We start from the raw sequence: 26,201 nt of genomic DNA, 5'->3' as shown, positions 1-26,201 counted from the left end.
CTGGGTGTCACTTCCTGCTTTCCTCAAAACTAACTACCCACCCAGCCACGACTTTTTTAAATCATGCTTTTCTGTGGTAAAATTGCTTTCCCAATAACTCATACCTTACATTTCATTGGTTCACTTCACAGTGCCATTGGATGATATGTGTATATTGCCATGGTGGCTATGGACATGATTGGGCACTTTTGTTTATTACTCTTAGAATGTGTGGTAGTAATTGGGAAGTCATGATACTCATGGTTGTGACTGCGGTGGTGTGCACACACACACACACCATTCACTCACACATTCTTATCTAGGGTTAGTTTACAGTCTCAAATTCATCTAGTGTGCATGCCTAAACCTAGATGGAAACCCGAAGAACTGGAGTAAAGGCATGTAGCGCATGGATTCAAATTTACAACCTTGGAGGTGTAAGGTCACATCGCTAACCACCATGCCACAGTGCAGCTCATGCATCATATTAGCTTATTATGTGTCTTTTATTTCTATATTTGGGTCTAACAGGGTTAAACACAGGTATAGTGCATCATCGTAATCCACTCTGCAAACTTATATCGGTCTGGTATCCATAATTCTATGCCACAAAAACAGACTATTATTCACATGACTCATGCTTTTGAAGTTTGTAGACCATATTTGTTGCAGTGGCATGGCTACTTACCCTCTTGCTGCCTGTAACGATGCGAAACCATCACATTTGTGGCTTTCTCAACACCCAAACTCAGATACTCCATATGCTGTTTGCCGTACTTGTGTATCTTAAAAACCTCATTTTTCAGTCCAGTTCCATAGATAAAATCCTCAAATATATCAATTTGATATGGATTGGAGATCCCTGAGGGTCAAGCAACCATTGTTACAACATACTGCCACAAGTATTCAGTATAATGCCACAGGAATAAAATGATGCTGTAAATACAGGAAGCTTCTTCTTACCATGTTTGGCACCTATGGCTTCCTGTGGATCTGACCCATCAAACCTCACACTTCCTATGGCTGAAAGCTCTGGATCAGCCCAGTACAGTCGCTGATTGAAGTAATCAATGGCCAGTCCTGAAGAAGGAGGAAGGAGAGACTTTTCACATTTTCTGTATGCAATGTGCACAAGTCAATAAAGGTCCATCCAATGTTTTTAATTGGCTCAACTGAAGTTCAATAGCCGATAGATTTTGGATTTACATAAAGTTCAAATGCTTTACATTGACCAAACAGGTACAGTTGGACCACTGTATCTGTGCAAGCCAATTAAGAATGTTCATTCTCCATCTACTTCTTTACTTCATTTCTGTTCACTTCCATATGGAAGTTTTTTCCAACATCTTGGCTCCATTTTAATTTGCCTTTTGTACACCTTTTACCCTGAAGGGTCATAAACATTGAAAGAGGAATTTCTGTTAGTGTACAATTTTTGGCCATAACCATGTAAAAATATGTCAATGAATGCATACAGATTTTGTTCAGTTTCTTTCAACATCCTTATTTTTCCTGACATTATAACATTATGTACTTAAACTTGCTAGCCCAACACAATATTTTTGGCTTAATCATTCATGTTTGGTTAATTGAAAATATTTAGTTGACAACAATGTTTCATTTCTGTTTTTTCTTTAAAGAAAAAACTAATGACTAATTCAATTACTGATCAACTTATTACATTGGACATAAGTTTGTAAAGTTAAAGTTAAAGTGAGTAAATACTGAGGAATGCAAAATACACGTGATAACACTGGAGAAAAAGCACCAATGCATTATACCATACATTGGTTACATGATAAACGTCAATCTGTGAGCTACTATAAATGCAGCAGTGTCCTGCAGTGGCCCCCTGCCTGTAACACATTCTTTTTTTCTGGTTCTGCTTTTGACTGATTCTGAACCATAATCTTTTATGGCATCCAACTGAGTCTGGAATAATATTTGTTTTAATTTTAAAAGGTGGAGTGACTCAGTTGCTATCAATCTCGTTCTGATGTAAGCCTTGTTTAAGGATAAAAAAAATCGGTTGAGCTGACGGATGAATTTCCTGTTCTGTGGACAAGAATGAATAGCTTATAATGAAGCATATAAATAAACAAGTTTACAATCAGGATTCTGCCCCAGGACAAATAGGTGGTCTTATGCACAGATGAACATCAGATGCAGTGTTCCAATCCTAAACCGTGAATTCACTACAGTCCAAAGCTTGATTAATGAGATATGAACAATGCGCAAGCATGCATACATGGTGTGCCTGCATCCTAAGGCTGTAGTTGCAAAACCATAAATACCGGTGGGTCTCCTGAGATTTTTATCCACAAGGACCCTGCGCATGGACCCATCCATTGCAGATTCCTCAATGTGTGAGTGGTCCCCAATCACTGTCCAATACATCATCCTGGAAACATGCCACATGTTCAATAAATGTCATTCAACCAAGCAGTATTTTCCCCGAATTAATAAATAACAGTGTGGAGCATCAGAATGCTTCAATTAAAGTTCATATTAATAAAATTAATAAAATTGTACATCTTATCCAGTGTTCTGAAGTCTCATCTAATTAAAAGGTCAGTTGATGAATATATATATATATATATATATACACACACACACACACACACACACACACACACACACACACACACACACACACACACATCTAAAACATAATTACCTGTTTATCCTGAACACACACTCTCATTCACAAAGACTTACAGAGTAAATATGGCTCACGGTCACACAGTGACTCTTTATAAAATCACATGCACAGTTTTATCCGCATAACTATAGTGTCACAAATTCCTGCTACTCCCTTACCCTCGAACTGGGTTTACAGCGATGGCGTACGGTTCTCCTGCGATGTCAGTGACGAGGCGAGTGCAGTTCGGTCCCTTCATTTGCCCCACATTAATTGAATATCTCAGCCTGGTCCAGTGCGCTGTGTAATAACTGAACCAATGCATCCTTGAATGATCCGTCCAGTATATATTTCCTGTTACCCAATCTGCCGACACATCCCTGGGTCTACGGAAGTCCGAGCACTGCAAGAGAATGCCAGGGAGGTGAAAAGGGTTAATATTTAAAAAAATATTTAAATAGCTGAATGTAAGAATTTGAGGTACTCAAAATAAAAGTCCTACAAGTGTGGCCACTAAATGCTGTTATTGAACATGTGGTCAAGCTTTAGCTGACTGTGCCTTGACTTGAAGGGCATGAAGTCATAATGCACATGCGGGACCCTCTATGGCATGAAATATTGGAAATAGTGAACATGGCACATGTAATTAAATATTAAAATCTGTGATTGATCATTCAGAAGCAATGATTCACAACATGATGTTGTGACCATACAGAACGCAATAAGGCGAAGAATGAAGAAAAACGATGTGCAGTGCCACGCACTACGCCTTTCTTGCTTTTATTAGAAAAAATGCAAAGAAGGGGTCATAATGGTGGTTTATTAGCTGTGCGCAAACATCACTGCCTTCTATGGAGACAATGAAAATCTATCTGTTCAGAATTAGCATGTCACTTTGGGAGCAGGTACTCCGGAAATTAAGTTGCAAATGATTGAAAAACTTCTGTACAGTAGAGCCTGAAGTAGCACAAAACTAATATGCCGTTAAGCACGGCTGCTGAATAAAATGGCAATTTCCTCTTAGTTTCCCTTAGTCTCACTCGCGGGCTGACTGAGAGTGTACCGCTGGCACTGAGGAAAATGCCTCATTTGTTTTGAGTCGGGACGCCTCTCCTCTCTTCGCACTATCGCTGTTCGAGAAATAATGATGGAAATGTGTTTTACTGAGAGGCTCCTCTAGAACAATCTGTATGATAATTGGGAGGACGTGGCACCTTGCTAATGCTTCCCCTTGCCTCACTGGCATAAATAAGAGGGAACGCCCGAGTGAGTTATGAATTTAATCTTGTCAGGTTCAGAGCTGTAATTGTATACTGACAATTCATAGCTCCTAAACGCCACGGTGGCGCTTTAGATAATAAGCGCTGGCGTTGAGTTTTAAAGGCTCACCCGTAAACATTTGTGCGAGGAAAATGAAAGTCAGAAGCAACCACAGGTTCAACTCAGCCACACAGCACCAGTGTCCACCGTGCGCGTGTGCATACTTACTATGATCCCCACATTAGTTTTAGTTTGACTTCTGTCAGAGATTTCTTTGTAAAAAAGTCCACCCGGATTAAACTGGGTAGCCCAGATAAACTTTTGTTGGTGTAACAGAGTATCCATCCCAATGATGCGGGCATTGTCCTCGATGCGGACTAGTAGTTTGTGTCCATGGCTCTGGTTAAATGGATACACAAAACTTCGGATTTCAGTGTCATTAGCTATGTAGAGCACTCGATCTTCTGGTCCTGCCGTTGAGTTATTAATATGCAAAAAAAATGAGAAGTGGCTAAATTCCATTTAGGGTTTAAGACAACAGTTTAACAATTGCAATTGCAAATCAACTTCTCTAGACAAATTAATCATTCACACATTAAAATATTAGTATAGCATATTGTAATGTATTGATTTATTAAGACATTTATAAATATATAACATATACATTCTAGAAGGACAAAGCTTTACAGAAACCTGACATATACATTCAGACCAAAAGACAATGGTGTGAAGATTTTCAAACTGTTTGCTAGTGTAAGGTCAAAGGCATCATCTGGGTTGAAATAAATAACCAGATAAAAGAATACTTTTTTTGTTTAATGATGTTTGCGCATGTCCCATATTCATGGCCATGGGTTTAAATAACCAAGAATCAAGGAGTGGCATAAGTGACAGCTGTCAGTCATCATTATGGGCTCGTCCCATTTTAAACTGAAAAGCCACCACTAAAGTTTGTGTTCTGTGTGACAGAAATTAATTGCACACCAACAAAAATGATAGTTAACTCCTTTTTTCGAGATACAGATTACTAACAGCAGTTCTTTCTTGTTTTATTGATGTTAACACCTTTGACAGTAAACCTTACTGCATAGCATAGTGCCTAGCATCAGTTTGAAAATAGTTCCCATTAACAAATGAAAAGCAGTTCCTTACTTTAGAGATAAAAATGCCATTTATACACAAAATCAACCACAACATTACACCCTAAAACCTAATGTTGCCCTTTATGTCAGTATGTGTTTAATTGTTTAAATGCTTCATGCAGCCCCTGATTTCGTTGTTTCGTTTCACGATGTACTGTCTAACATGTGTGTAGGTGAAATGACAATAAAGCTCAACTTGAAGTTGAACTTGAAAAACTTGAACTTGCATGGTCATCGGAAACAAAGAGTTAGCAGAATATGCACTCTGACTGCCATACCAACAAATCTGGCTCTTTGGTGCTGTGGTCAAGTTGTATGGACAATGCAGGACCCAATAAGTCCTCAATTTGCATTGTCCAGAGCAGCAAACTGCCTTCATTAGTTTTACTTTTTTCTCATTTCCTTCAGTTGCCATCTCTTCCCCTGGTAACCAATGCCCATTCATGAATATACAGTTTTGACATTCACATTTCAATTGCAGCTTTTAGTGGTGGACAGGGGTCAGCATGGTCACTCCGGCTGGTCTGCAGCGGAACAACTCTCTAAACAGTAAACTGTGCAGTGTTTTGACACCCATCTGTCATGATCAACATTAGGCCCAATTTAGTCATCCCGACATGCTTTTGCAAGCCGTAGGTGCTCATGGCCCTTTTGGTAGTGAGTAATAGCCCTGCAGTTTTAGAGATGCTCTGACTCTCAGTCATTTAGTATTAAAATTTGATCAAAAAGGTCTGACATAACTGACAGGCGCCAGAGAAACCATATTATCGCTGTTATTTGCATCACCTCTGAGTGGTTCTAATGTTGTGGATGATCAGTCTACATATAAATGGCATAATAGCGGCATTATTTCCAAAATCATAACACTTTATCCTGAGGGCCCCCTTGTCAATGGTTTATAAGCTTTCAAAGCTATTTCAGAAAAAATACACCCATAATCAGAAAGCTGACAGATAAATAATAATCAATGGGGCCACTAAAAATAAAGTGTGGTACAAAAATGTATATTGACTGCCTAAAGGCAAGGAAAGACTATGTAAGACTTTTGTGATTAACACACTGAAGCTGATGCTCTAATTGTTCACAGAGTGTGCAGTTTAAATATGATCTTGGATGGATTGCACTGTTCTGGCGAATAATTATTCTAGAATGTCACTTCTATGCATAGGATGGTCAAAAATGTACTGGTGAATTCATGGTGATTAGAGAATAGAAATGGAAGCTTACCTTTCACTATGCAACTCCCATCAATTTCTTTAAAATTACGGTCACATGTGCATTTGTATGATCCTTTAGTGTTTGTGCAATAATGAGAACAAGAGCCAAACTGTAGACACTCATCTATCTCTGATAGGGGAATAAAAAAAACATCTTTAACACAAATAGTTAAAAATCATGAATTGAACATATGGTAGAGTGAACAGAACACACAATTTATAAACTTTTGCATGATGGAATGTGTTGTTTTTTCTGGTTTGGTACCTTTACACTGTTTGCTCTTTTGGTTCCTCTGAAAGCCAGGTTTGCACTGGCATATTGCATTTGTGTTTGTCTGATTGCACACAGCGTCCTCGCCACATGGATTCATTCTCTTTCCACACAAATCCCCATTCGAAACTGGAAGGAAAAAGAGAACTTGGGCACCTGGCACACAACACAGTCCTCCATCTCAGCGGCAAGCCCATACCCCTCTCTGAGGCTCCTCACTGAGCGGAAGCTAAGAACTAATGGAAGATTTATGAATGATGAAAAGAGATTTACGAGCAAACTGAAAGATGAAGAAAACTCAGTCAGGCAGTCTGATATTGCCACCGAGTGTGGACGGAAAAAATGTCAGAATGGTCGAATATGGCATCTGAGCGTCCCTGCAGAGGTCCACCATCCTACTCACACGCCTTGCAGTCCTGCTCATCTGAGCCGCCGTCCCTGCAGTCGTCAAACAGGTCACACTGCAGCTGCAGAGGGATGCAGCGACGGTTGCTACAGGTGAATTCCGACTTCCCACAGGGCTTTGGCCGTCCTGGCGAGACTTCTGGCAAAACAAGCCCAAACAAGACTCAACTATTAACACTGTTTCAAATTGGCGCTACATGGGACTTGTTTGCTTGTCTAAGTTCAAAGGCTCCCTCAGGATTTACATAATTAGAGAAATATATCTAATTGGTATAGTGGTTTAGTACATTATATGTCATCATATGGTCTCCATCCATATTGTATTACTGATTAGCTGCACTGCTGGAGTTTGATTGAAACAACTGCTTGTCCTCTGCGTTAGAAGAAGGGAGACTCTGAGCCCACTTCGAGCTGCTGCCCAAAAGCACCAGGAGAGGGTTGCCACTGTTGGTGCAACAAACTGTTTAAGAACACTGCAGAAATCCTCTGCAGCACCCTCACCAGCTGCTGGAGGTCAGAACCCTCAAATCAGACCATTAACTTTATCAAAGCGGGGTGAAAACATCAAGGACACCAGAGACAACATCTGGGCTGCTTAACACCACACAAGACTGGCAGCTGACATTGGACATGGGCAGGCAGCTCCAGTTCCTCCAGCGTATCACCAAGACCACCCACAGTTTTCATCATGCTGGAGCCAACCGTGCTATAGAGGACGCCTCTGATATGAAGAGGGAAGATGTATGACGGTGTTGTCATGGACTGCCACAGACCAGGCTGGAAAACAAGGTGCTTAACGGTAGAAGATTAGCAGGGCAGTGCCTCAGCACTGGGCACCACAAGTGAAAGGGAACAGGAATCCATCCATTACAGAACAGAGGCTGATGAGAAAGCCTCATGGTGGCTTGGGATCAAAAGAGGTGATCCGTGATAGGGAAAGATGAGTGTCTGATGTTGAAAGATCCAAAATATCCAATGATATTTTTAATAACATGTCCTAGATTAGCGTCAGAAGGTGTTTCATTACAACTTCCATTTGCAATGGATAAATGACAACTAATGCATACTGTTGTTTTAGAATAAGACGCAAGGTGAGACTTGTCCTCTGTGTCAGAAGAAGGAAACCCTTGAGCACCTTCCGAGCAGATGCCGAAAAGCTACCATTGTCCCCATGACCAAGTGCTCGGAACCATTGCAGACACTCATCTGCAGCACCCTCACCAGCTGTCTGAGGTCAAAGCCCTCAAGGCAGGCCATTAACTTTATCTCAGCAGGGGTGAAACCAGCATGCCCAACAAATTTATTAAAATTAAAGGAATCTTTGTTCTCCAATGACCCAGAATAAATGGTTTTAATTTTTTTTGTTGTGCAAAATCACATGGTTATCATATGTTGTGTTGCCAAGGGAACACAAATCTGAAGAAATTTCAGAGCCATTCTCACCCCACTGGCACTATTATAGCAACACTATGTAATTTATACCTCAGAATATCAGACTTAAAATTCTTTTGGTGGCAGAATGACTTTTAATAGTCAGAATGTGTGACCACAGCACTTATTATGTCACGAGAACTGTTAGATGGCCAATAACGGGGAAATCCAAAATGCCAGAGCAATCTCATTTAACACAACGAGGCTGTGAACAGTGACACCCCCCTGTTGTCAAGGTATGATTTGTATTTATGATAGGAGTGTACAGATCCATCACACAGAGCTGCTGGAGGACAGGCCCATGAGAGAAAAAAAAATTGAACCACTTCAGCCCCCATCCATCCATTCATCCAACGTACCATCTCTGTCCACTGAAGACACCCAAACTAATTATAGTGTCCATTACGACATTCTCGACTCACCACACTCCTCTTCATCAGAGTTGTCTCCACAGTCGTCCACTCTGTTGCAGACCTGGTCGGTCCTCAGACACACCCGGCTGTTCCTGCATCTGTGTGGCCTGGTGGGTGGGCACGGCAGTTTTGCTGGACACAGAGGGAAGCGTTTACCCTCAAGTGAGGAGAGAGAAATCCTTTGCTAGGGCAATAGGCAGTCATTGCATTCATTTAATTTCTTTAATGACTTTTTGGTGCCAATTCTCCCTCTTGCTTTCTCAGAATAGAATAATTTTTTTCAAAGCGTAAACACAATTACTGGAGCATAAAAATGAGTGGTGCCAAATCCTTTTCCTTTACCACACATGTCTGCATCTTCATCAGAGTTGTCTCCACAGTCGTCCTCCCCATCGCACACCCATGCGTGCAGCTTACACAGCGTATTGTTGCAAATGAACTCGTCAGGGCGGCAAAAGAAAGAACCTGAAATCACACCAGCGTGGGGATCTCTTCATGGTCACAGTCAGAACATCAAATGCACTTTCATGTCAGGCAAATTATGCTGAAACATTATCGTTGTACGAAATGATCTTTTAGAAATTGTTTGAAGGCCTCCCCCACGTTTTAAGGGACATTTATAAGCCTTCAACATAAGCCTTAAAAATGTGAATTCATAAAAAAAACGGCTCCAGAAAAGCAAAATATGAAATGTATTTCTGCAACAAAAGAAAGAATGTGACTGTCTGAGCAGATTATCGTAGCACAATACCGTGCTCGCAGTTCTCCTCGTCACTGTGGTCCACGCAGTCGAAGATGCCGTCGCAGCGCCACCTTCTCGGGATGCAATGGGCATGGTTCCTGCACAGGAACTCATCCTCCCGGCACTCCTTCACACAATCCATCTGTTCTCATCGCCACAAACAGACATCAAACACCTTCCATGAGCCTGGTCCAACAACACCACGAACACACCAGAATATATAATGCGAGAAGATCACAGGCCCTCTTCTGAACAAAGATAATTCTGCTGCTTTCCTACTTCACATTGTTCGTTTAACTTTAATCAGCTGAAAAGAAGCTGAATAAATCCGGCTACTCTCATTTTTAAAATAAGCCATGTTGCTATCATGACGCTGCAAAAAAACGGTCTGGTGTATTGCACTGTTACTGTAAGGGAGGATTTAAAAGACTGAGACAGCTTTCAGCCTTACGAGGACAAGGACCACTCACCAACCGATGCACCTTTAGGAGCTTTAGTGGAATCCTGCTGCAACCGCAAATGCTTTCTGCTCCACTTTGGGCACAAGCGGCACCATTTTGTCAACAGAGAATCTACTCACCACTTTAACAATAATCCACCAAGGTGCATTACCGTGGTTCCAACCTGTGTTGCCAGATTGGATAGTGTGAATTTAAGAATGTGTCAGTATTTTAAAATAGAATGTCATACAGTTTCAGCGGTTTTGTGCATCCTTTGGCCCATTTTTGTTCGATTGCGTAGCATGAAACAATCAGGTATCTGGCAACACTCTTCACATTGTGCATAGACCCTGTGCTCCATATGCACATACTTATAGCGCTGGCACATCATTATTGTTTTCCCTCCCAAACTAGGGCCCAAAATGTTCTTGTGCTATATTGAACTATAAAACTATTGGTCATTTAGTGTTTAGGTTTTGTGTATCTGGCAGCTTTAACTGTGCAGGAGCTGTATTGTGGAGCTGTAACAGCTCTTTACTGTTGTGTCTGGTTTGTTGCATGTGGCCTTTCAGCTGTCTGTACAGTAGGTATTTTGATATGCAGGGAGAATGCAAGAGTCAACAGATTTGACTCGTGGAACAATAAACATTTCTCTGCTGCGGCACGGAAAGTTTCAAGAAAAGGTGCCGGTGGAGCCTTGCAGGTTGCTGACCTCATCAGATCCATCCAGGCAGTTGTCATGTCCATCACATCGCAGGCTGGCCGACACGCAGCCTCCACTGGCACACACGTATTCATTCAGCGAACAGGAGGGGGCCACTACAAAGCGGACAAAGCGGAGGGGTGAAAAAAAATGCCGAATCATACAAAACGCAGCATTTACTTTACTGATCCACCCACATCTATAGATCACCTCAGGGTGTACACATTTTCAATACAGTATCAGAATAAGAGGCGGAATGTATTCAGCCTAAAAATAACTTTTAAGCAATGTGTAGGGTAAAAAGAATTGTAATTTCAGTGATATTTCTTTAAATCCAATTCATCTGCAAATGATCTTTTTTTATTTACTCTGACAGTAAAGAAAATGGAATTACTAGTTAGTTGGTATTATTATTGCTATTATTATTATGTTTTTTTATTTCTGTTTAAATAGTTGTTAATTAATAAAAGCAATTAGGTTATTTGACAGCCCTAATTAAAATACATATTGTAAAACAAATTATTGAGAGCTATTTATTTAAAAATGATCCAAGTAACTTATTCTGATGGACTTAGACCGAGTTTTAAACCAAAGACAGACAGACATTCATAAAGAAAAAAACATAAAAAGAAACAACACTCATTCTATACTGTTAACAATTGATTTACAGTGGCCTCTCTGTCCCATAAATGAATAATATAAAATGATTTCATCCAGCTTTTGTGAACATAAGTTAAAGAAACCACAGTAGAAAAACATGCTGCCTACACAGTTTGCCTCTTTTGTAGTCTCTGCTGTAGGACAATAACCCTTAAAGTTCTAAGGCTGCTTCTACTGTAGGCTTTTGGCATCTCCTCAGCTTTGGCTGTGCACGACCCTAGAAATGTCACACTAAGAAAACATGCTTCTCACTGGTTTTGTTGCATTATTTCAATGCGTCAATGCATTTTACAACCAGAATATCTCTAATTCACTTGGTGTGGGAGCTCAGCATGACTTATGACATTAGCTGCATCCTTACATAGCCTTGCCAGTGTTGTGTTACTGGCACTGCTCCATGCTGCCTGGGCTTTAAGGGCTAAAATCTTTCACTGCTGCAGGATACACCTCCTCTCACGTCCATAACGTTTTTAGCATGTGGATTAATACCAGCATGATTGGATACATTTCTCAGATTGCTGGTTAGCAAAAAATGGTCAGCAAATGGCCAGCTTTGGCAGTGGCACTAGAACGATTAAAACTGTGATGGCTACCATCCCGCATCCTAAAAAGCTCCCATCGATGCTAGTTCAAGGCAAGGCACAAAAGGTGGCTACTGGCAAAAAAATCAGCGATGGTGTGACTTCTCTGTGGTCTCATCTCTCTACTGTCATTAAAAAACTGACAGCCGAGCAGTGGCTGATTTTTCATTCAATCCATGTCGAATGTAAAGCAACTTCATATTTAAACATTCGGCTATTTATAATTCAGCCAAGAGCTGTTCAGTTCCTCGATGAAGTGAAAAGTTTTTGAAATGGCAGTGGCCTACTTTGCAGAAGGCCAGTCTAAAAGTAAAAAGCCCCATGACGGAACTTCACGTTTGTAAACGGGATGCTGCGGCTCTACCTGTCCCTTGGCAGTTTTTCTCGTCTTCTCCGGTCTTGCAGTCTTCCTGCCCATCGCAGAGCCACTTGAGGGAGATGCAGAGATTGTTGAGACACTGGAACTGATCTTCGGCACAGCGAGCCTCGCAGTCTTTCTGTTGAAGTTAGGGGAGAGGAGTGGAGCAGATCACAATCCAATTGTGATCCATTTTGCATTTCCCGTTGTGACTTGTGAACATCGCCAAGACCCATTCCATTTCTTTGTTCCATGTTATTGTAGTCTCTGGATAACAATGCCTTTAAATGTGTAGCACTATTACTATCCATAACTGAATTGAACCAAAAAAAAAATTACATTGTATAATTATTACTGCATTTAATAAGGTCAGTTTAAATAAATAAACTTTTATTTAAGGGAGGTGAAATTCTAGCAAGAAAATTACTGCTAAAATAATGCATACTTTATTAAATATGATATTCGAATCACAGCCTAATAATTATAATGCCATTTATATTTTGTTTTGCAAAAAGCATGTAGAAATCTGCTCCAAATGACATTTTGACAAATGACATCAGGCATATCGATGATTATAAGTGAGCTAATCTTTTAAGAACGCATAACTAGACTGTTTTATACTACCAGCAGTTCTCCACTCCCCTGCTTTCTTAATAACATGACATAGATCCTACTGAAAAGACACCAAATGAGTTTCTGGTAGAACATACCTAAAGGGAATAGCGTGGCCCGCTGTGCATGTCACTGAGGGAGTGTAATCCTATTCGGTATGTGAAGGTCATCTGCATTAGGTATTTGACCCAGTTAGCAGCGCTGCTGTTAAACTGAAACTAAAAATGATAGGTATCTGGGGAGCCATTACCTACCAACCACACACACCACAGTGCTGAAGAATCAGTGTAAACACTGATGCTCTTTGGAAAAAAGCTCTGATGTCATCGATTGTTACATTGCTATGCTATGCAATGTAGTAGCAAATGTATATGAATTCAAATATAATCCAACGTAAAATACACTAAACGGCAAATTAAAAATAGCCCATTAAAAGCCCTTCGAGACATACTGTATGTAATTATGGGCTATATAAGAAATAAATGTTGTTGTTGTTGTATTTAACTCATAGCTACACATAAGGCAGTTGTTGACTATTGGGTAAAGAAGTGAACCCATAATTGTAAGATTGTCGGTTCGAATCCCGAGCCTGAGATGGGTTAAAAGCAGAGGGCATATTTCGTTGTGTGCACTGTGTCCTGTGCCGCAGTGTTCCACAATGATAATCACTCAGTGGTGGATAGTAATGAAGTAAATGTATTTCGCTGCAGTATTTAATAATTTTTTTTGTATCTGTACTTTACTAAAGTATTTACATTTGTTGAAACATTTCATACATGTCAATTCAGTTTCAAGTGCCTTTTATGCCTACGTCAGCCCTGTACGATTTTGTCTTACAAGAATTTACCGACTAACTATCAGACGTTAATCAGAAAATCTGCTAACACAAATTATCATAGACTGTGCATGTTATAATGTTTAATGCAATACAGAACAAACGCCGTTCGGCAAGGTAACCGAAGCATTGCATTATGGGATTTGTAGTTTGTGTGTTATCAGTGCTTCATATTGCTGGGCCAGATGTAATTGTACAGTATGTTACATCGTGCTTTGATTGGCTGTAAAGGCCTGTGAGACGACAGCACATAAACAAGCCAACATAAACAAGTCCGCTCAATAAAAAATGCACCCTGTCGCGCTAATGAAATAACTTGGAACTTCAAATGAGGGGTAAAATTATTGTACATTACGGGATCTTTTAAATTGTTGATCGTACAGAGGGTAAAATTATCATACAAATACGATAATTATCATACTTCTGGCAACACATGCTTTTTAGCAATAAATGTGATAAAAGTGCTAACAATAAAAGTGATAAAAAGCAATCAAAGTGATCAACCTGACTAACTTTTCATACTGGAGAAGCAATTCTATTATCATGCACAGTGTGATGCAATTGGAATAGAGTTATGCTTGTACCCAGCTCCACCAAACCAAATATGCAGACAGATTATCAGTTAGTTTTCAAAAATCTATTCATTTCAAGCCTTCTTTTTTCATTTTGTTGCGTAAAAAGCACAGATCTTGCAACAGTTCTCAATATTGGCTAAATATCAATACTAGCATTTAGTCAGTGGTGGCATAGTGGTTAAGGAAGCCACCCCGTAATCAGAAGGTTGCCGTTTCGAATCCTGATCCAGTGCCACTTAGCAAAGTACCGTCCCCACACACTGCTCCCCGGGCACCGGTCATGGCTGCCTACTGCACACCAAGGGTGATGGTTAAAAGCAGAGGACATATTTCATTGTGAACATCGTGTGCTGTGGGTATCACAATGACAATCACTTCACTTTCACTTCACAGATTCAGCTTCCAAAGAACTGTGGCTTTCAGAAGGTGTCTGAAGCCACAGTTCCTGAGCAAGACACTTGAGTCTGACACCCTGAGTGTCTCCAGGATGATTGTCCCTGTCACTACTGATTGTAAGTTGTTCTGCATAAGTGCGCCTGATAAATGTTTTAAATGTAAAGATATAATAATTTTTATAGCTGTCAGTGGCAGAGTAATTAACAGCATTGCACAAAAAATTTATGTCAAAAATGTATAAAAGAAAATTTATTTAACCAGTAAATTAAAATACATTGGAGGCACAATAAATCCCTGTCCTTTTGATACTTAAGCACATTTGGAGGCAAATACTTTTGTACTTTTACTCAAGTAGAAATGTTGTGTTGTCAGTTTCTGACCACTGATGAAGTCAGAAGATGCAAATCTGTACAGTTATATAACAATACATTTATAATATGACCCCCAAAGTACTACCTCAGTATCAAGGTTAGGACACCTAATGGATAGGATCAATGAATATGACCAAGGGTGGATGAAAAATCTGTGCCTCGTTCCTAGGAGGGATAAAAAGAACAGACGCTGACCTCATCTGAGTTATCAACACAGTCGTAGTCCCCATCACAGCGGAAGCGAGCAGAGATGCAGTCCCCGTTGGCGCAGGCAAAGTCCTTATGGTTGCAGGTCACCGGCTCTGATTTGAGAACAGCAAAGCAGGACAGCTGAGAGATGAAACTCACCATGTCTCCAGATCATCCTTCGCTGCCACTCTTACAAGTTCGCTGTTGTACATTTCTAATAAAATCCCGATGTCCCCCACATGGTCATGTTATGCCAGTTTCATACAACCAGTACAATCATTCAACTACACTGAATGCACAACATGCATAATTATGCAAATATATGTTTTCACACTTTGCAAGACCATCTTCAAGTAAAATTCCTACCAATTTTTCACCTTGCATTTGCATTAGTTAAGGGTGCTATGTGTATGAAAGTTTGTTCAAAACATTTAAAACTGCACTTATGCACTTGTGAAATAACATTTCCTCCTTGCTGGTTTCACTTCCCTAAAATGATTTTTGTTCGGGGTGCAAATTTTTGAATATTATACATGAAACATTAAGCATGCTAACCAGCTATCCCCTTCCTCAAGGTACTGCCCCCTGTTACATGGGTCAAAAATACATATCTTAATAGAATTTTAACGCTGTGAACGTAGAATCTGTTGACCGTTCCCACTAGTGGACAGCTCAACGTGCTGACCTTTTCTTTTAATCTGAGCTGAATTTACGCTGCGACTGTTCGTACTTTTCATTGTGCAGCATGTTTCGCAAAGAGAATAAATAAAGGACCCTCCAGAGCAGACAGCTCCTAACTCTCCCCTGTTTCAGGTCCACTTCCCTGTCTGAAAGCTGATTAGTAACAGGGCTGTCATGTTAGCCAGCAAAGGCTGAATTAGCACCCGTCTCGAGGGGGGAAAAACTCTCGAGGAACTGAAGCACATCTTGCAGACTCATGACTTGTTAAGTAGAAATCAGCCTTGGTTCTCATAGAGGACCTGCTCATATTGTGACTGCTGTTTCAATTACTTACAAAAAGAAAGTATGCTGTTAGAGTTGTTGTTATCATTATTATATTATTTGCAAATGCGAGCTTATGGGGTGGTAGTAGCTTCGTGGGTAAGAAGCTCGCCTATGAACCAAAAGACCACAAAGTCACAGGTTCAAAACCCCACTTACTACCATCGTGTCCCTGAACAAGACACTTGTGTCTCTGGAACTGTCCCTGTAACTACTGATTGTAGGTAGCTCTGGATAAGGGCATATGGCTAAATGCCATAAACATAAATCTAAATTATTGTTCTCATCAGCTAACAGGTCTTTACAATCCCCACAACTAACAATAACAGGTAAATAGGACCTTTTTACAAGAATAAATGCACATGGTCAGGGTATATTGTGAATGTCTGAGCTCAGTGAATGGTATTGTTTGCTGTTAATGTCCCATAATGCCAATCACAGTCCACGGCTGTAACACAGGTGAGTGGAGGCAGGCTCCCAGGCAGTACACCCGCCTGTTTGAACACACTTATCTGAAGTTCTCCAGAACTGGACTGTCTGCACATAACACCATAAATACCGCAGGCCTTGAGAGATGATTATTGATTTTTGTCTCCTGCTCAGGGACTAGTCAGAAGCTACGGCTCGCTGTGTTTGTGGGAACTTTTTTGAAGCGTGTGAGAGAACAACAGGTAAAATGGAGGAGGTGACTAACTTTATGAGGCAAGTGACATGCATGAGGTGAGTGACAGGTGCATGTTTTGTGGGGTGTGGACTCACTGCAGTTTTCCTCGTCTGAGTTGTCGCCGCAGTCGTTCTGGCTGTCGCACCTCCAGTGGTCTGGGATGCAGTTATTATTCTCACAGCGGAACTCATGGGGTCCACAGGTCTTTTCATCTTTTATCATCAGCGACACACACATACAGATGAGAAAACAAGGATGCATGAATATTAATGCGCTGCCGCATTTCCACATGCGATGATCCTTTCCTCAGGATCTTCCCGGCGCGTGTCTGACACCGAGTTCAAAACGCACACGTACACGAGGGGACACTGCTTGCTTAGCTGAAACAACCGACATCTGCCTGGCACTACACTAAAATCATCGTCAACAGGAACACGCTGTGACAAGTGTGCCCCTGTTTCTGAACATTACCCAGAAATAACCGTAATGCTGGAGAACGACTAGACTACACTGACCCTTCAACCTTGCGGATTAACCATGGATATGTGGCCGAGATTCCCATTTAATTCAGCGCCATGAAAGGCAGAGTTTCAAACAAAAATGCATCACTTTGTATTAAAAAAAATGTATGTGGCTGCTAGGCCTAATGAAAAAAAAATCTTTTCAACATGTTCAGAAAGGCAGTGTGAAGAGACGGGGGCAGGTAATGGGTCACCATGAAACAGGCCGCCATCTTTCATCCTGAATGAAAAACACTGAAAGCTGTGACCGTTGAAAAAAAAGAGTATTTTTTGTTATTTATGAAAGAGATGAGGAGCTGTGGGTTGCCCACTCATTTTTCACTGCACTCGTCCTCCGCAAAATTCATTCATTTCCGATGAAAAATGCGGTTAATATTCCTGCTGCGCTTCTCCACTTGCAGACAGGCTTTTGACCGTTCTGCATGATCAGGCATGCATTAAAACTCCCAAGGCCGCTGCACCGTCCTGTCAGCGCGTTGTTGAATTTGCGTCTTGACCTTTGAACCCTGGCATTATGTATAGTTAAGAGTAAATTATAAGAAGTTTATATACTGATGAATCTTTTAATCCATGCTGAAAAGATATATAGTATGTGCGTTGTGCACTGCTTTAATGGTTTCCGAATGACCTCGGGTACAAAAACAGACAGTAGGACTTGTTAACGGAGAAAAAAAAAAAATTGCATATAGCAAATCAATTGGAGAACTTTAAGCACTGGACACATTTCAATTAGACATGTGCCCCGGTGATAGCCTTTCTGATGTCACTCAGCGAGGGGATTTTCATTTCAGCACAGACAGACGTATCGATATTCCATGAAGATGAAGAGGGGAAAAATAAAAAGTCTCTCGCCTTATGTGACACATGGCACACCAAGATCTCGCCAATCTTCTTAATCGAGTTTTTTTTTTTCTTTTCTTCTTTCTCATGAAATGACCAGCGGAGTGCATGCTTTTGGTCTGACAGATGGGATTGCCGGCTGCGTTGTTTGAGAGATTATTCATATAATTAAGTAACAAACAAGGAGAATAAAGCATTTTTAACCCAGAAATAAGAAAATGATTGTATGAAGCGTTTATCTTTTTACAGGTTTACCACGTGGACACAAATTAATTGAAATACATTTATACTAAGCTTCTCTTTATAAAAGAACATTACAGTGAACAGAGAGAAAATTTCAAGCTGTTTGCAGAATAAAACAGATTTATTCATTTATTAATACTGTGCTCCATTATGAATGTTGTTGAATGAAATAAATTATGTAATGTTGAAGCAACTTTAGATATATAACACCCTTCTGAATTAAAGAAAGGGGTATAAAAAAAAACACTGTATACACACTCAGCTCTGTATAAATAGCCTCAGTGAAAATGCTTATAACTCTGTGTCTGTGAAGATTCTCAGTCATCTTATCTTATAACTCTGGGTTCCAAAAATTATCTGGTAAAGTTAAGTAAAGTTCATTATATATAAAAACATAAATATAATGGACCTAAACAAATCTACACAGCACTGCTACACTTCACTTTGATTAAAGCCCCATCGCCGTTCGGAGAAAATTAAACCCCAAAGCATGATACCGCCACCATCATGTGTCACTGTGGGTATGGTGTTCATTTGGTGGTTCAAAACATCACCTTTCAACAGGAAAATGAACCCAAGCATACATCCAGAGATGCACAGAAATGCCCTCATGAGCTAGAATTTAAAGATTTTGCAAGGATTAGCAGGAAAATATATCAAGTCAAGATGTGCCATGGTGATAAGTGTCCTACTGAATGTTGCTGTAGGTGCTTCAACAAAGTATGTAACCAGCTTATGGTTAATTTTTCAAAAATAAGCCAAAAATCCCAGCCACAGAATTTTACAGTGCTACAGTATATAACTCTGTTTATGCTGTTTATGTTTTATCAAGGTGCTAGAGGTCCCTGATGGGATGCTCTAAATAAATAACTATCGGTGTGTATGTGTGAATGTATGGATTTGGTCAGTGTATATTTCAAAGAAGTAATGCCAACAAAGAGAAATACCAACAGAGAAACAAATCATGGGCTAATCAATATTTCTCGGCAAAAAGCTTCTCCATTTTGGGTCTTTGGACTGAAAGCACCTCATCTCAGGCAAAAAGAAACACCTCAAACACTCACCTTTTGATCTTGCCTGAGGATTAGTCTATTCATTAAAAGCTTCTCATACAGAGAGTGAAATAACAGCATGCGGTAACCCCCCATGGTCACTTGTGTGAGCGTAGCTGGGGGCCTTTAGGTCCGGCCTTTGAATTTCCACTGAGCCTCGAATCAATAACACGACTCAAAGGGCCTTGGCGTTTCTAGCAATCTGCTGCTGCGTTTCATGAACAAGTGTGTCTGAGTGCCGCCACTGATGGCCGTGACGAGACAGCAGGGGAACACGCTGATGGGGTCCTGACAAACTAGATCAGACAGCAATGCTAAACCTCAGATCCAAGAACTTGTTACAGGGCAGTGGAAAGAAGAAAAGGAGATGCTGTTGATTAGTTCAGTCAGAGGGGGAGAGAGACAATCAAGGGGGAGATTCTACATCAGAACCATCTTTTGCCTCTTAAATATGGAGCCAGAGTGAAACTCACCACAGTTGGCCTCGTCTGAGCCATCAGCGCAGTCTGGGTCTTCATCACAAACCCAGAGTTTGGAGATGCAATGCATGGTGGTCTTACACTGGAACTGGTCTGCAGAACATGTGCTCTCCGCTAGAACAATTTCATCAGGTCCGGTCCGAAAAAAGAAAACGAGGGAGATTTTTAAACACACAACCACACACATAGCATAAGCTGCATATATTGTAAATGATCCACCCTGTGACAGAAATATACATATACTTCATAGTCAAAACAAAACTACAACCTAGGTTCTGAAATTGTGATACACTGTGGTATGCAGTGAAGAATTTATTCATAATATTAATACAAAGTCAACAGAGATTGAGTGATCTCATATAACATGACAAAGTAGCAAACAGAACATGATAAAATTCACAATGACCAGACGAGGACAAGAGACACCAAAGAAACATTTAAACTCCTAATAAGAGGTGAAGTCAATGAAGGTAATCAAGGGACACAAGACAAGGCAGGAGTACTGGGAAATGTCCGGACCGTGAAAGTAACACCCCCTGCCCCCCCAATGGCACAACCCCGGTGCACCTCAAGAACATTGAGGGCCAGCAAACAGGTGAGAAGAGACGGGGCGGCGAAGGCCAACAATGACCCATTCCAACAATCGATGTCCATTGAGACTCCACTTATCCTGAAAATCCCACTGGACCGACACCTCCTCCATGCCTTGGGCACCACCAGGCATCCACCACACTAATGGTGAGCTACGGTACTCTGCTGGACATTACAGGTGTCCTCACCCAGACAGACCTTGTGTAGCATGTGCAACCCTACCAGAAAACACAGGGACAGGCATCCTCCACCCCATCGTAGATCGTGGTGAGCACCAGGACCCTGCTGGATACCATTGGTATCCACAGCCCGACCATTGATGTGGTGAGCGTGTGAACCCACCAGGGAACATGAACACAAAAACAGGATGTGAAGCTGTCGATGTCCTCCGGGGAAAAACAGAGCCAAGATGTTAAACTGGCCTCGGTCTGAGTCCGCTGCATCCATTCTGTCAGGGGAATGTCAGGGCAGAGAAAAAGGACGCAATCGCTCAAACCACAAACCAAAGGATTTAACTCAAATAAACGGGGCTTGAGGGTCATCTCGCAACATGACGAAAGTAGCACACAGAACATGATAAAATTCAATATGACCGGACAAAGACAAGAGACCGCAAGGATATTCACTGCTCCTCAACACAATGTAGCTCCAAGTCATCACACTTCTGTGAAATCAAACTGTCCACTTAGGAAGCAACTCTGATTGACAATCAATTTCTAATGCTGTTGTGCAAATGAAATAGACAAAAGGTGGAAATTATAGGCAATTAGCAAGACGTCCCAAATAAAGGCGTGGTTCTGCAAGTGGGGACCACAGACTACTTCTCACTTCTTATGCTTTCTGGCTGATGTTTTGGTGACTTTAAAAAAAACTGGTGGTGCTGACACTCTAGTGGCAGCATGAGACGGAGTGCACAACCCACACAAGTGGCTCAGGTAGTGCAGCTCATCCAGGTATGCACATAAATGCTGTGGAAAGCAGAAGGTTTTCTGTGTCTGTCAGCGTACCAGGAGACAGGCCAGCACATCAGGAGACCATTGGCCACGTCATCTGGAGGATGCCTGGGCATTGTAGGAAAGTCATACAGGCACGTGGAGGCCACACTTCGACTTGTTTTCTCATTTCGACTTGTTTTACATCTGTTGGAGTTGGATCAGCCTGTAGTGTGTTTTCCATTTTAATTTTGAGTGTGACTCTAACCCCAAACCTCCATGGGTTGCTACATTTGATTTCCATAAGAATATTTCATTCATTCAAATCTAGGATGCAACAAATAAATAAATAAATAAACCTTAACGTAACCCACTTAACCATAGGTGTCTCCAGGGGGGGACTGTCCCTGTAACTACTGATTGTAAGTCGTTCTGGATAAGGGCGTCTGATAAATGCCGTAAATGTAAATAAATAACAAAAAAATGTAAATAAATAACAAAAAAAAATAAAAATAGGCTCAGAGTGGTTGATAACCTCAAAAGTTGACCAAATTGCACATAAAACTTCTGATGATAAATATTCATAAGTTCAGTTCAATATTCTAAATAACACAAATGTTTGCCAAATTAAGAATGCAATTAATCTAAAACACGCCTGTTTCACGGACAATTTAAAAATGCCGCTGGCAAAATCTGTCTTATCCTGAACTGGGATTTAGAGGAAAGGTTCTAAAATCCCTTCCTCTTTCCCATCGAGATTACCATTGACTTTCCATTAAATTTCAAAACATCTTATTCACAGCACAACTTCTAAACCAGTGTTACTCAAACCTGGTCCAGGAGGAGCTGTTGCCAGAACATTTTCATTACTAGTCAACCTTAATTACTCTTAATTACTCTTAAGAGCCTAATAATGGATGCAGAGGGCTGAACATAGTGTGAATGGGAATGAAAACTTTCTGGTAGGGCGTCCTACCTGATGGTTCAAATGGGGTCTCAGAGCCCCCAGTAGAGGTTGTATGTAGATCAGTTGTGGATCCCAACTGAATGTTTAAAATCTCAGAGAGCTGGGGGGGGGGTTCTGTATGGATTAATTAAAGCTCATATTAACCATGGCCTACGCAAGTCTTCAGGTCTCAAGATCCCCAACGTTGACAACCGGGAGGTGTTTGTCAAAGGTAATGTGCCGAGTGTGACAAGTACGTCTGGGGAGAGAGCCCAACCCCTCCTCTCTCCTTCACTTTCCTGTTCAATGACACCTACTAATGCCGGCTCTCTCAGGAAATGGCTGCGGTCTCCGACGCATGTGTGCTCTGAATGCATAATCAGTGGCGGCGTGATTCTGCTAACTACCTGCCAAGTGAGACGAGCCTGGAAGGAGCAAGGGGCCGCTTCCTGAGACGTGTCAGTTGGTTATTAAAATTCACCCGAGGCATTATATTAAAAAAGAAGGGTATTTGGGACAGTTCATGTCGCAACATCCTTCAATTTCAGGAAAATGGCCTTCATTCTGTAATCTTGCTTACACCCCTTAAACCTCATATTCATCATGCAGGAAAACCATGTTATTAATGCAGTACACTATACGCACTCTGTAACCTTATAATGTTCATGCTTACCCAGCCTCTCAGTGCCTCAAGTCTGCCCTATCTCTGCAACCTGCTTTGTCCACACCAACCCCCTCATAGCCTCAGATCCTCTTTATCTGGTCTACTTCTAATTCCTTCATTCAAAATCAATGATTATTGTGCCTATTCCAGAATCGGGTGCCATTTAAAAACTTTCTAGTCTCCTGCCACACTCAGATTTAATTGTGTAGACTCAGTAGTTGCCTATGAAGTTGTGGTCAGAAGTTTATATTTCCTCATCATGAACATTAATGTCATGGTCATTTTGGGCTATTAAATCGTTTCTTTGAACTGTTCCTTTTCAGGAGTGTAATTCATTGAGACCTTTTGATAAAGAAGAATTTTGGTGCTAAAGATTGAATATGGATCTTCTACAAGTCCTGACCCAGTTCTGATGTGTGTGTGAAAGATGTTTCGTAAAACAGCAAGTTGTATTCCAGAGTTTTATTTTTTTGCATAAACATACCTGTTGTGAGTGTAAATTAGAAAAAAAAAAACAGATATCTGGTGATATCAGGACACAGCGTAGGTGATGGATTAAAAAAAACTCAACATTTCCATGGACCTAGTAATCATCCCAGTCTCGCTGTCATCTGGCCACCCTATCCTCTATCCTAACTCCCAACAGACATCAGGATTTCATCTCCGTCTTCAAAATACTGTCTCCAGTCTGACCTGCTGTACCTGTCACTTTATCCACAATCCGTCTCTGTCATGCTGGTCATCGCGACCAATCTGTTAATGCCTGCCGTTTTATTGAAATCGCTGTTGTTTTGTCTAACGTACAATGTTGCCCCTGAGACGTTTTGCCTTTGAATTGCAACGAATTATCTCATTATTCAGTGCTATTGGCCTGGTGAAAAGCAGCATTATCGCACATCCCCGTGCTCATGGCATGCAGAGTGAAGCTTTGATTTCGCATTTTTATCAGTTGCTGGTTTCCCAGCTTGTTCTGATCTGTCGTTCAGTCTATTAAACGCGTCCCTGTGTGTGGCCAGCCCTGGCCTGTCCTCCGTCATCCCCGTATTTTGTCTGTGCTGTTTCTGTGTTACTTATCCGTTTCTGTCAGTCTTCTGTTTTTCCATTAAAAAACAGCTATGTCAGTCTGTGCCTTTTTCCTGCCACCACACATGTATATGACGAATATATAAACAAAAATGAAAAATTATAATTTCTTGGAACAATTACATTACATAACACCATGAGGGTTTTAAAAAGTGAATAAGAGTAATAATAAAAGGAATGTATGGGGATTCTCTTACGACAGTCGGTCTCATCCTCGCCATCCCCGCAGTCGTCCTGGCCGTTGCAGCGCAGGTTCAGCGGGATGCACTTCTGCTTCTGCGTGCATTTAAACTGCCCCGACAGACAGATGTATGTATCTGTGGGCGAAGGATTACAAAGAAAAAAGCTAAAAAAAAAAAGACATTCCTTCACACGTATTATTGACATGTAACCCTGAGGAGAACAGCAGCGATCTAAACATGGGGGCAAATAAATACATTGATTCGCCAAAGCAGCTGCTCATAAAAAAAAAAAAAAACGGCATGCCACGGCAGCAGAGTGGATCTGACAAGATGTCAGGCTTCTCGACGTTTTTATTATTGGCATTAGAGGCAGTTGACTTCACTAATCGTTGCAGGGCCTGGAAAATTTGTTTTGACTCCAATACATCCTGATTGCCGCCACTGGATGACAAAGTGCTTTGTAATCTTTTCTGATGCTTCAAAAGTGGTTATTGATCGTGGCAGGCCGGCATAAGTTATAAACTATCAAATAGCTGTGTAACCAAAATAAATAAAAATAGAGTTTATCTGTTATTGCATGAGTAAACTGGACATTTTGTGCATGAAGAATTAAAGGTCAGAAAGAATATTTAGGTGGAGTCTTTACGCTGCACTCTGACATTTTATCGTGGGTGGGGCTTGTGTTTCATAATCACAGTTTCTTTTTTCCTCACCACAGTTGGCTTCATCAGAATTGTCGCCGCAGTCATTCTCTCCATCGCAGATAAAGGGTGGCAGGGCACAGAGGCCGGTGCCACACTGGAACCGCCCAGGCTGGCATTTGAATTCGGCTGCAAAAACAGAGATTAGCAGTGAACTTTGGAGGTACAGGTGAAATTTGGCATGCTGCTCACTTAAATAAAATGGATGAATCAGCTCAAGGTGCAATCATTGCTGTGAACGTTCAGCAATGAGAGTTATGTGACATGCCCTTTACTGAATGCCGCCAGTTTCGCTTAATAATAGCAGCCGGTGACAGCCTCTCATTTTCAATTTGATTTAGGTTGCATGTGACCATGACTTGCTGAGCTCAGAGGAAACAGTGGCATCAAGTGCTGTACTAAGTACTTTTAAATATATCATTTTTTTGACCATTCACTGCTCAAAAGTGAATAATGGATATGATGACATCATGGTAAAAGACAGAAGCCAGCCTCTTTGCTCCCAATTTCTTCATCCCCGGATCAAGCAATATGCCAGCGTGAATGAGACACTCACGACAATCGCCGGGCTCATCGGATCCGTCTCCGCAGTCGTCCACAGTGTCACACTTCCACCAGAATGGAATGCATTCATCAGTTCCGCAGCGAAACTAGACAGGGCATTCAAAGAGTACACACAGGTTATTAATTCACTTTTATTTCCTTTCAGACAAGTACAGAGTAGCAATAAAAGGAATTAAAGGAGAGACTTTTCAAAAAAGGGTTATACAAATATCACCCCTGTACCACAATTCTCCAGGCTACTTATAAAAGGGATGGGAAAAATCATTTTAAACAGTGTCAGGGTGAATGGAAAAGAGACTGACCTGACTGGCGGTGCAATTTGACAGGCAGGTTTTGTTATCGGCGGCAAGGTAGAAATTGGTGGGGCAGGCACACTTGTGGCCCCCGCCCGGAGACAGCAAGCATAAATGACTGCAGCCTGCGTTGGCCACCTGGCATTGGTGTTTGGGCACTAAAGGAAGAAATGAATGGGATGTTAGTATTGTATGTATGTATGTATGTATGTATGTGTTGCTG

General features: G+C 41.1%; 2 protein-coding genes across 2 annotated transcripts in view; both read right to left on the bottom strand.

Annotated features, from left to right (window-relative positions):
* Positions 1-2,879, bottom strand: part of LOC114796848 (low-density lipoprotein receptor-related protein 1B-like) — a 130,924-nt gene extending 128,045 nt beyond the window's left edge. Inside the window, 4 exon segments of the mRNA XM_028991344.1 lie at positions 668-841; positions 943-1,059; positions 2,274-2,380; positions 2,800-2,879. Of these exon segments, the coding sequence (XP_028847177.1) occupies positions 668-841; positions 943-1,059; positions 2,274-2,380; positions 2,800-2,879 (478 nt within the window).
* A 5-nt stretch (positions 2,880-2,884) lies between these two features.
* The window catches only part of LOC114796641 (low-density lipoprotein receptor-related protein 1B-like), a 236,072-nt gene continuing 212,755 nt past the window's right edge, over positions 2,885-26,201 (bottom strand). Inside the window, exons 62-78 of the mRNA XM_028991025.1 lie at positions 25,988-26,136; positions 25,678-25,771; positions 25,134-25,250; positions 24,436-24,555; positions 20,017-20,136; positions 16,983-17,099; positions 15,228-15,334; positions 12,250-12,382; positions 10,654-10,760; positions 9,511-9,643; positions 9,102-9,224; positions 8,769-8,891; positions 6,914-7,054; positions 6,505-6,639; positions 6,250-6,369; positions 4,109-4,279; positions 2,885-3,023 (exon numbers count right to left, since the gene is read on the bottom strand). Of these exons, the coding sequence (XP_028846858.1) occupies positions 4,176-4,279; positions 6,250-6,369; positions 6,505-6,639; positions 6,914-7,054; positions 8,769-8,891; positions 9,102-9,224; positions 9,511-9,643; positions 10,654-10,760; positions 12,250-12,382; positions 15,228-15,334; positions 16,983-17,099; positions 20,017-20,136; positions 24,436-24,555; positions 25,134-25,250; positions 25,678-25,771; positions 25,988-26,136 (1,943 nt within the window). The 3' untranslated portion in view covers positions 2,885-3,023; positions 4,109-4,175. The remainder of the gene's footprint in view (positions 3,024-4,108; positions 4,280-6,249; positions 6,370-6,504; positions 6,640-6,913; positions 7,055-8,768; positions 8,892-9,101; positions 9,225-9,510; positions 9,644-10,653; positions 10,761-12,249; positions 12,383-15,227; positions 15,335-16,982; positions 17,100-20,016; positions 20,137-24,435; positions 24,556-25,133; positions 25,251-25,677; positions 25,772-25,987; positions 26,137-26,201) is intronic.

This window comes from Denticeps clupeoides, chromosome 9, assembly GCF_900700375.1.
Source record: "Denticeps clupeoides chromosome 9, fDenClu1.1, whole genome shotgun sequence".
Taxonomy (NCBI): domain Eukaryota; kingdom Metazoa; phylum Chordata; class Actinopteri; order Clupeiformes; family Denticipitidae; genus Denticeps; species Denticeps clupeoides.
Note: the sequence above shows the minus strand (reverse complement) of the source record. Positions and strands in the feature narration are given on the sequence as shown.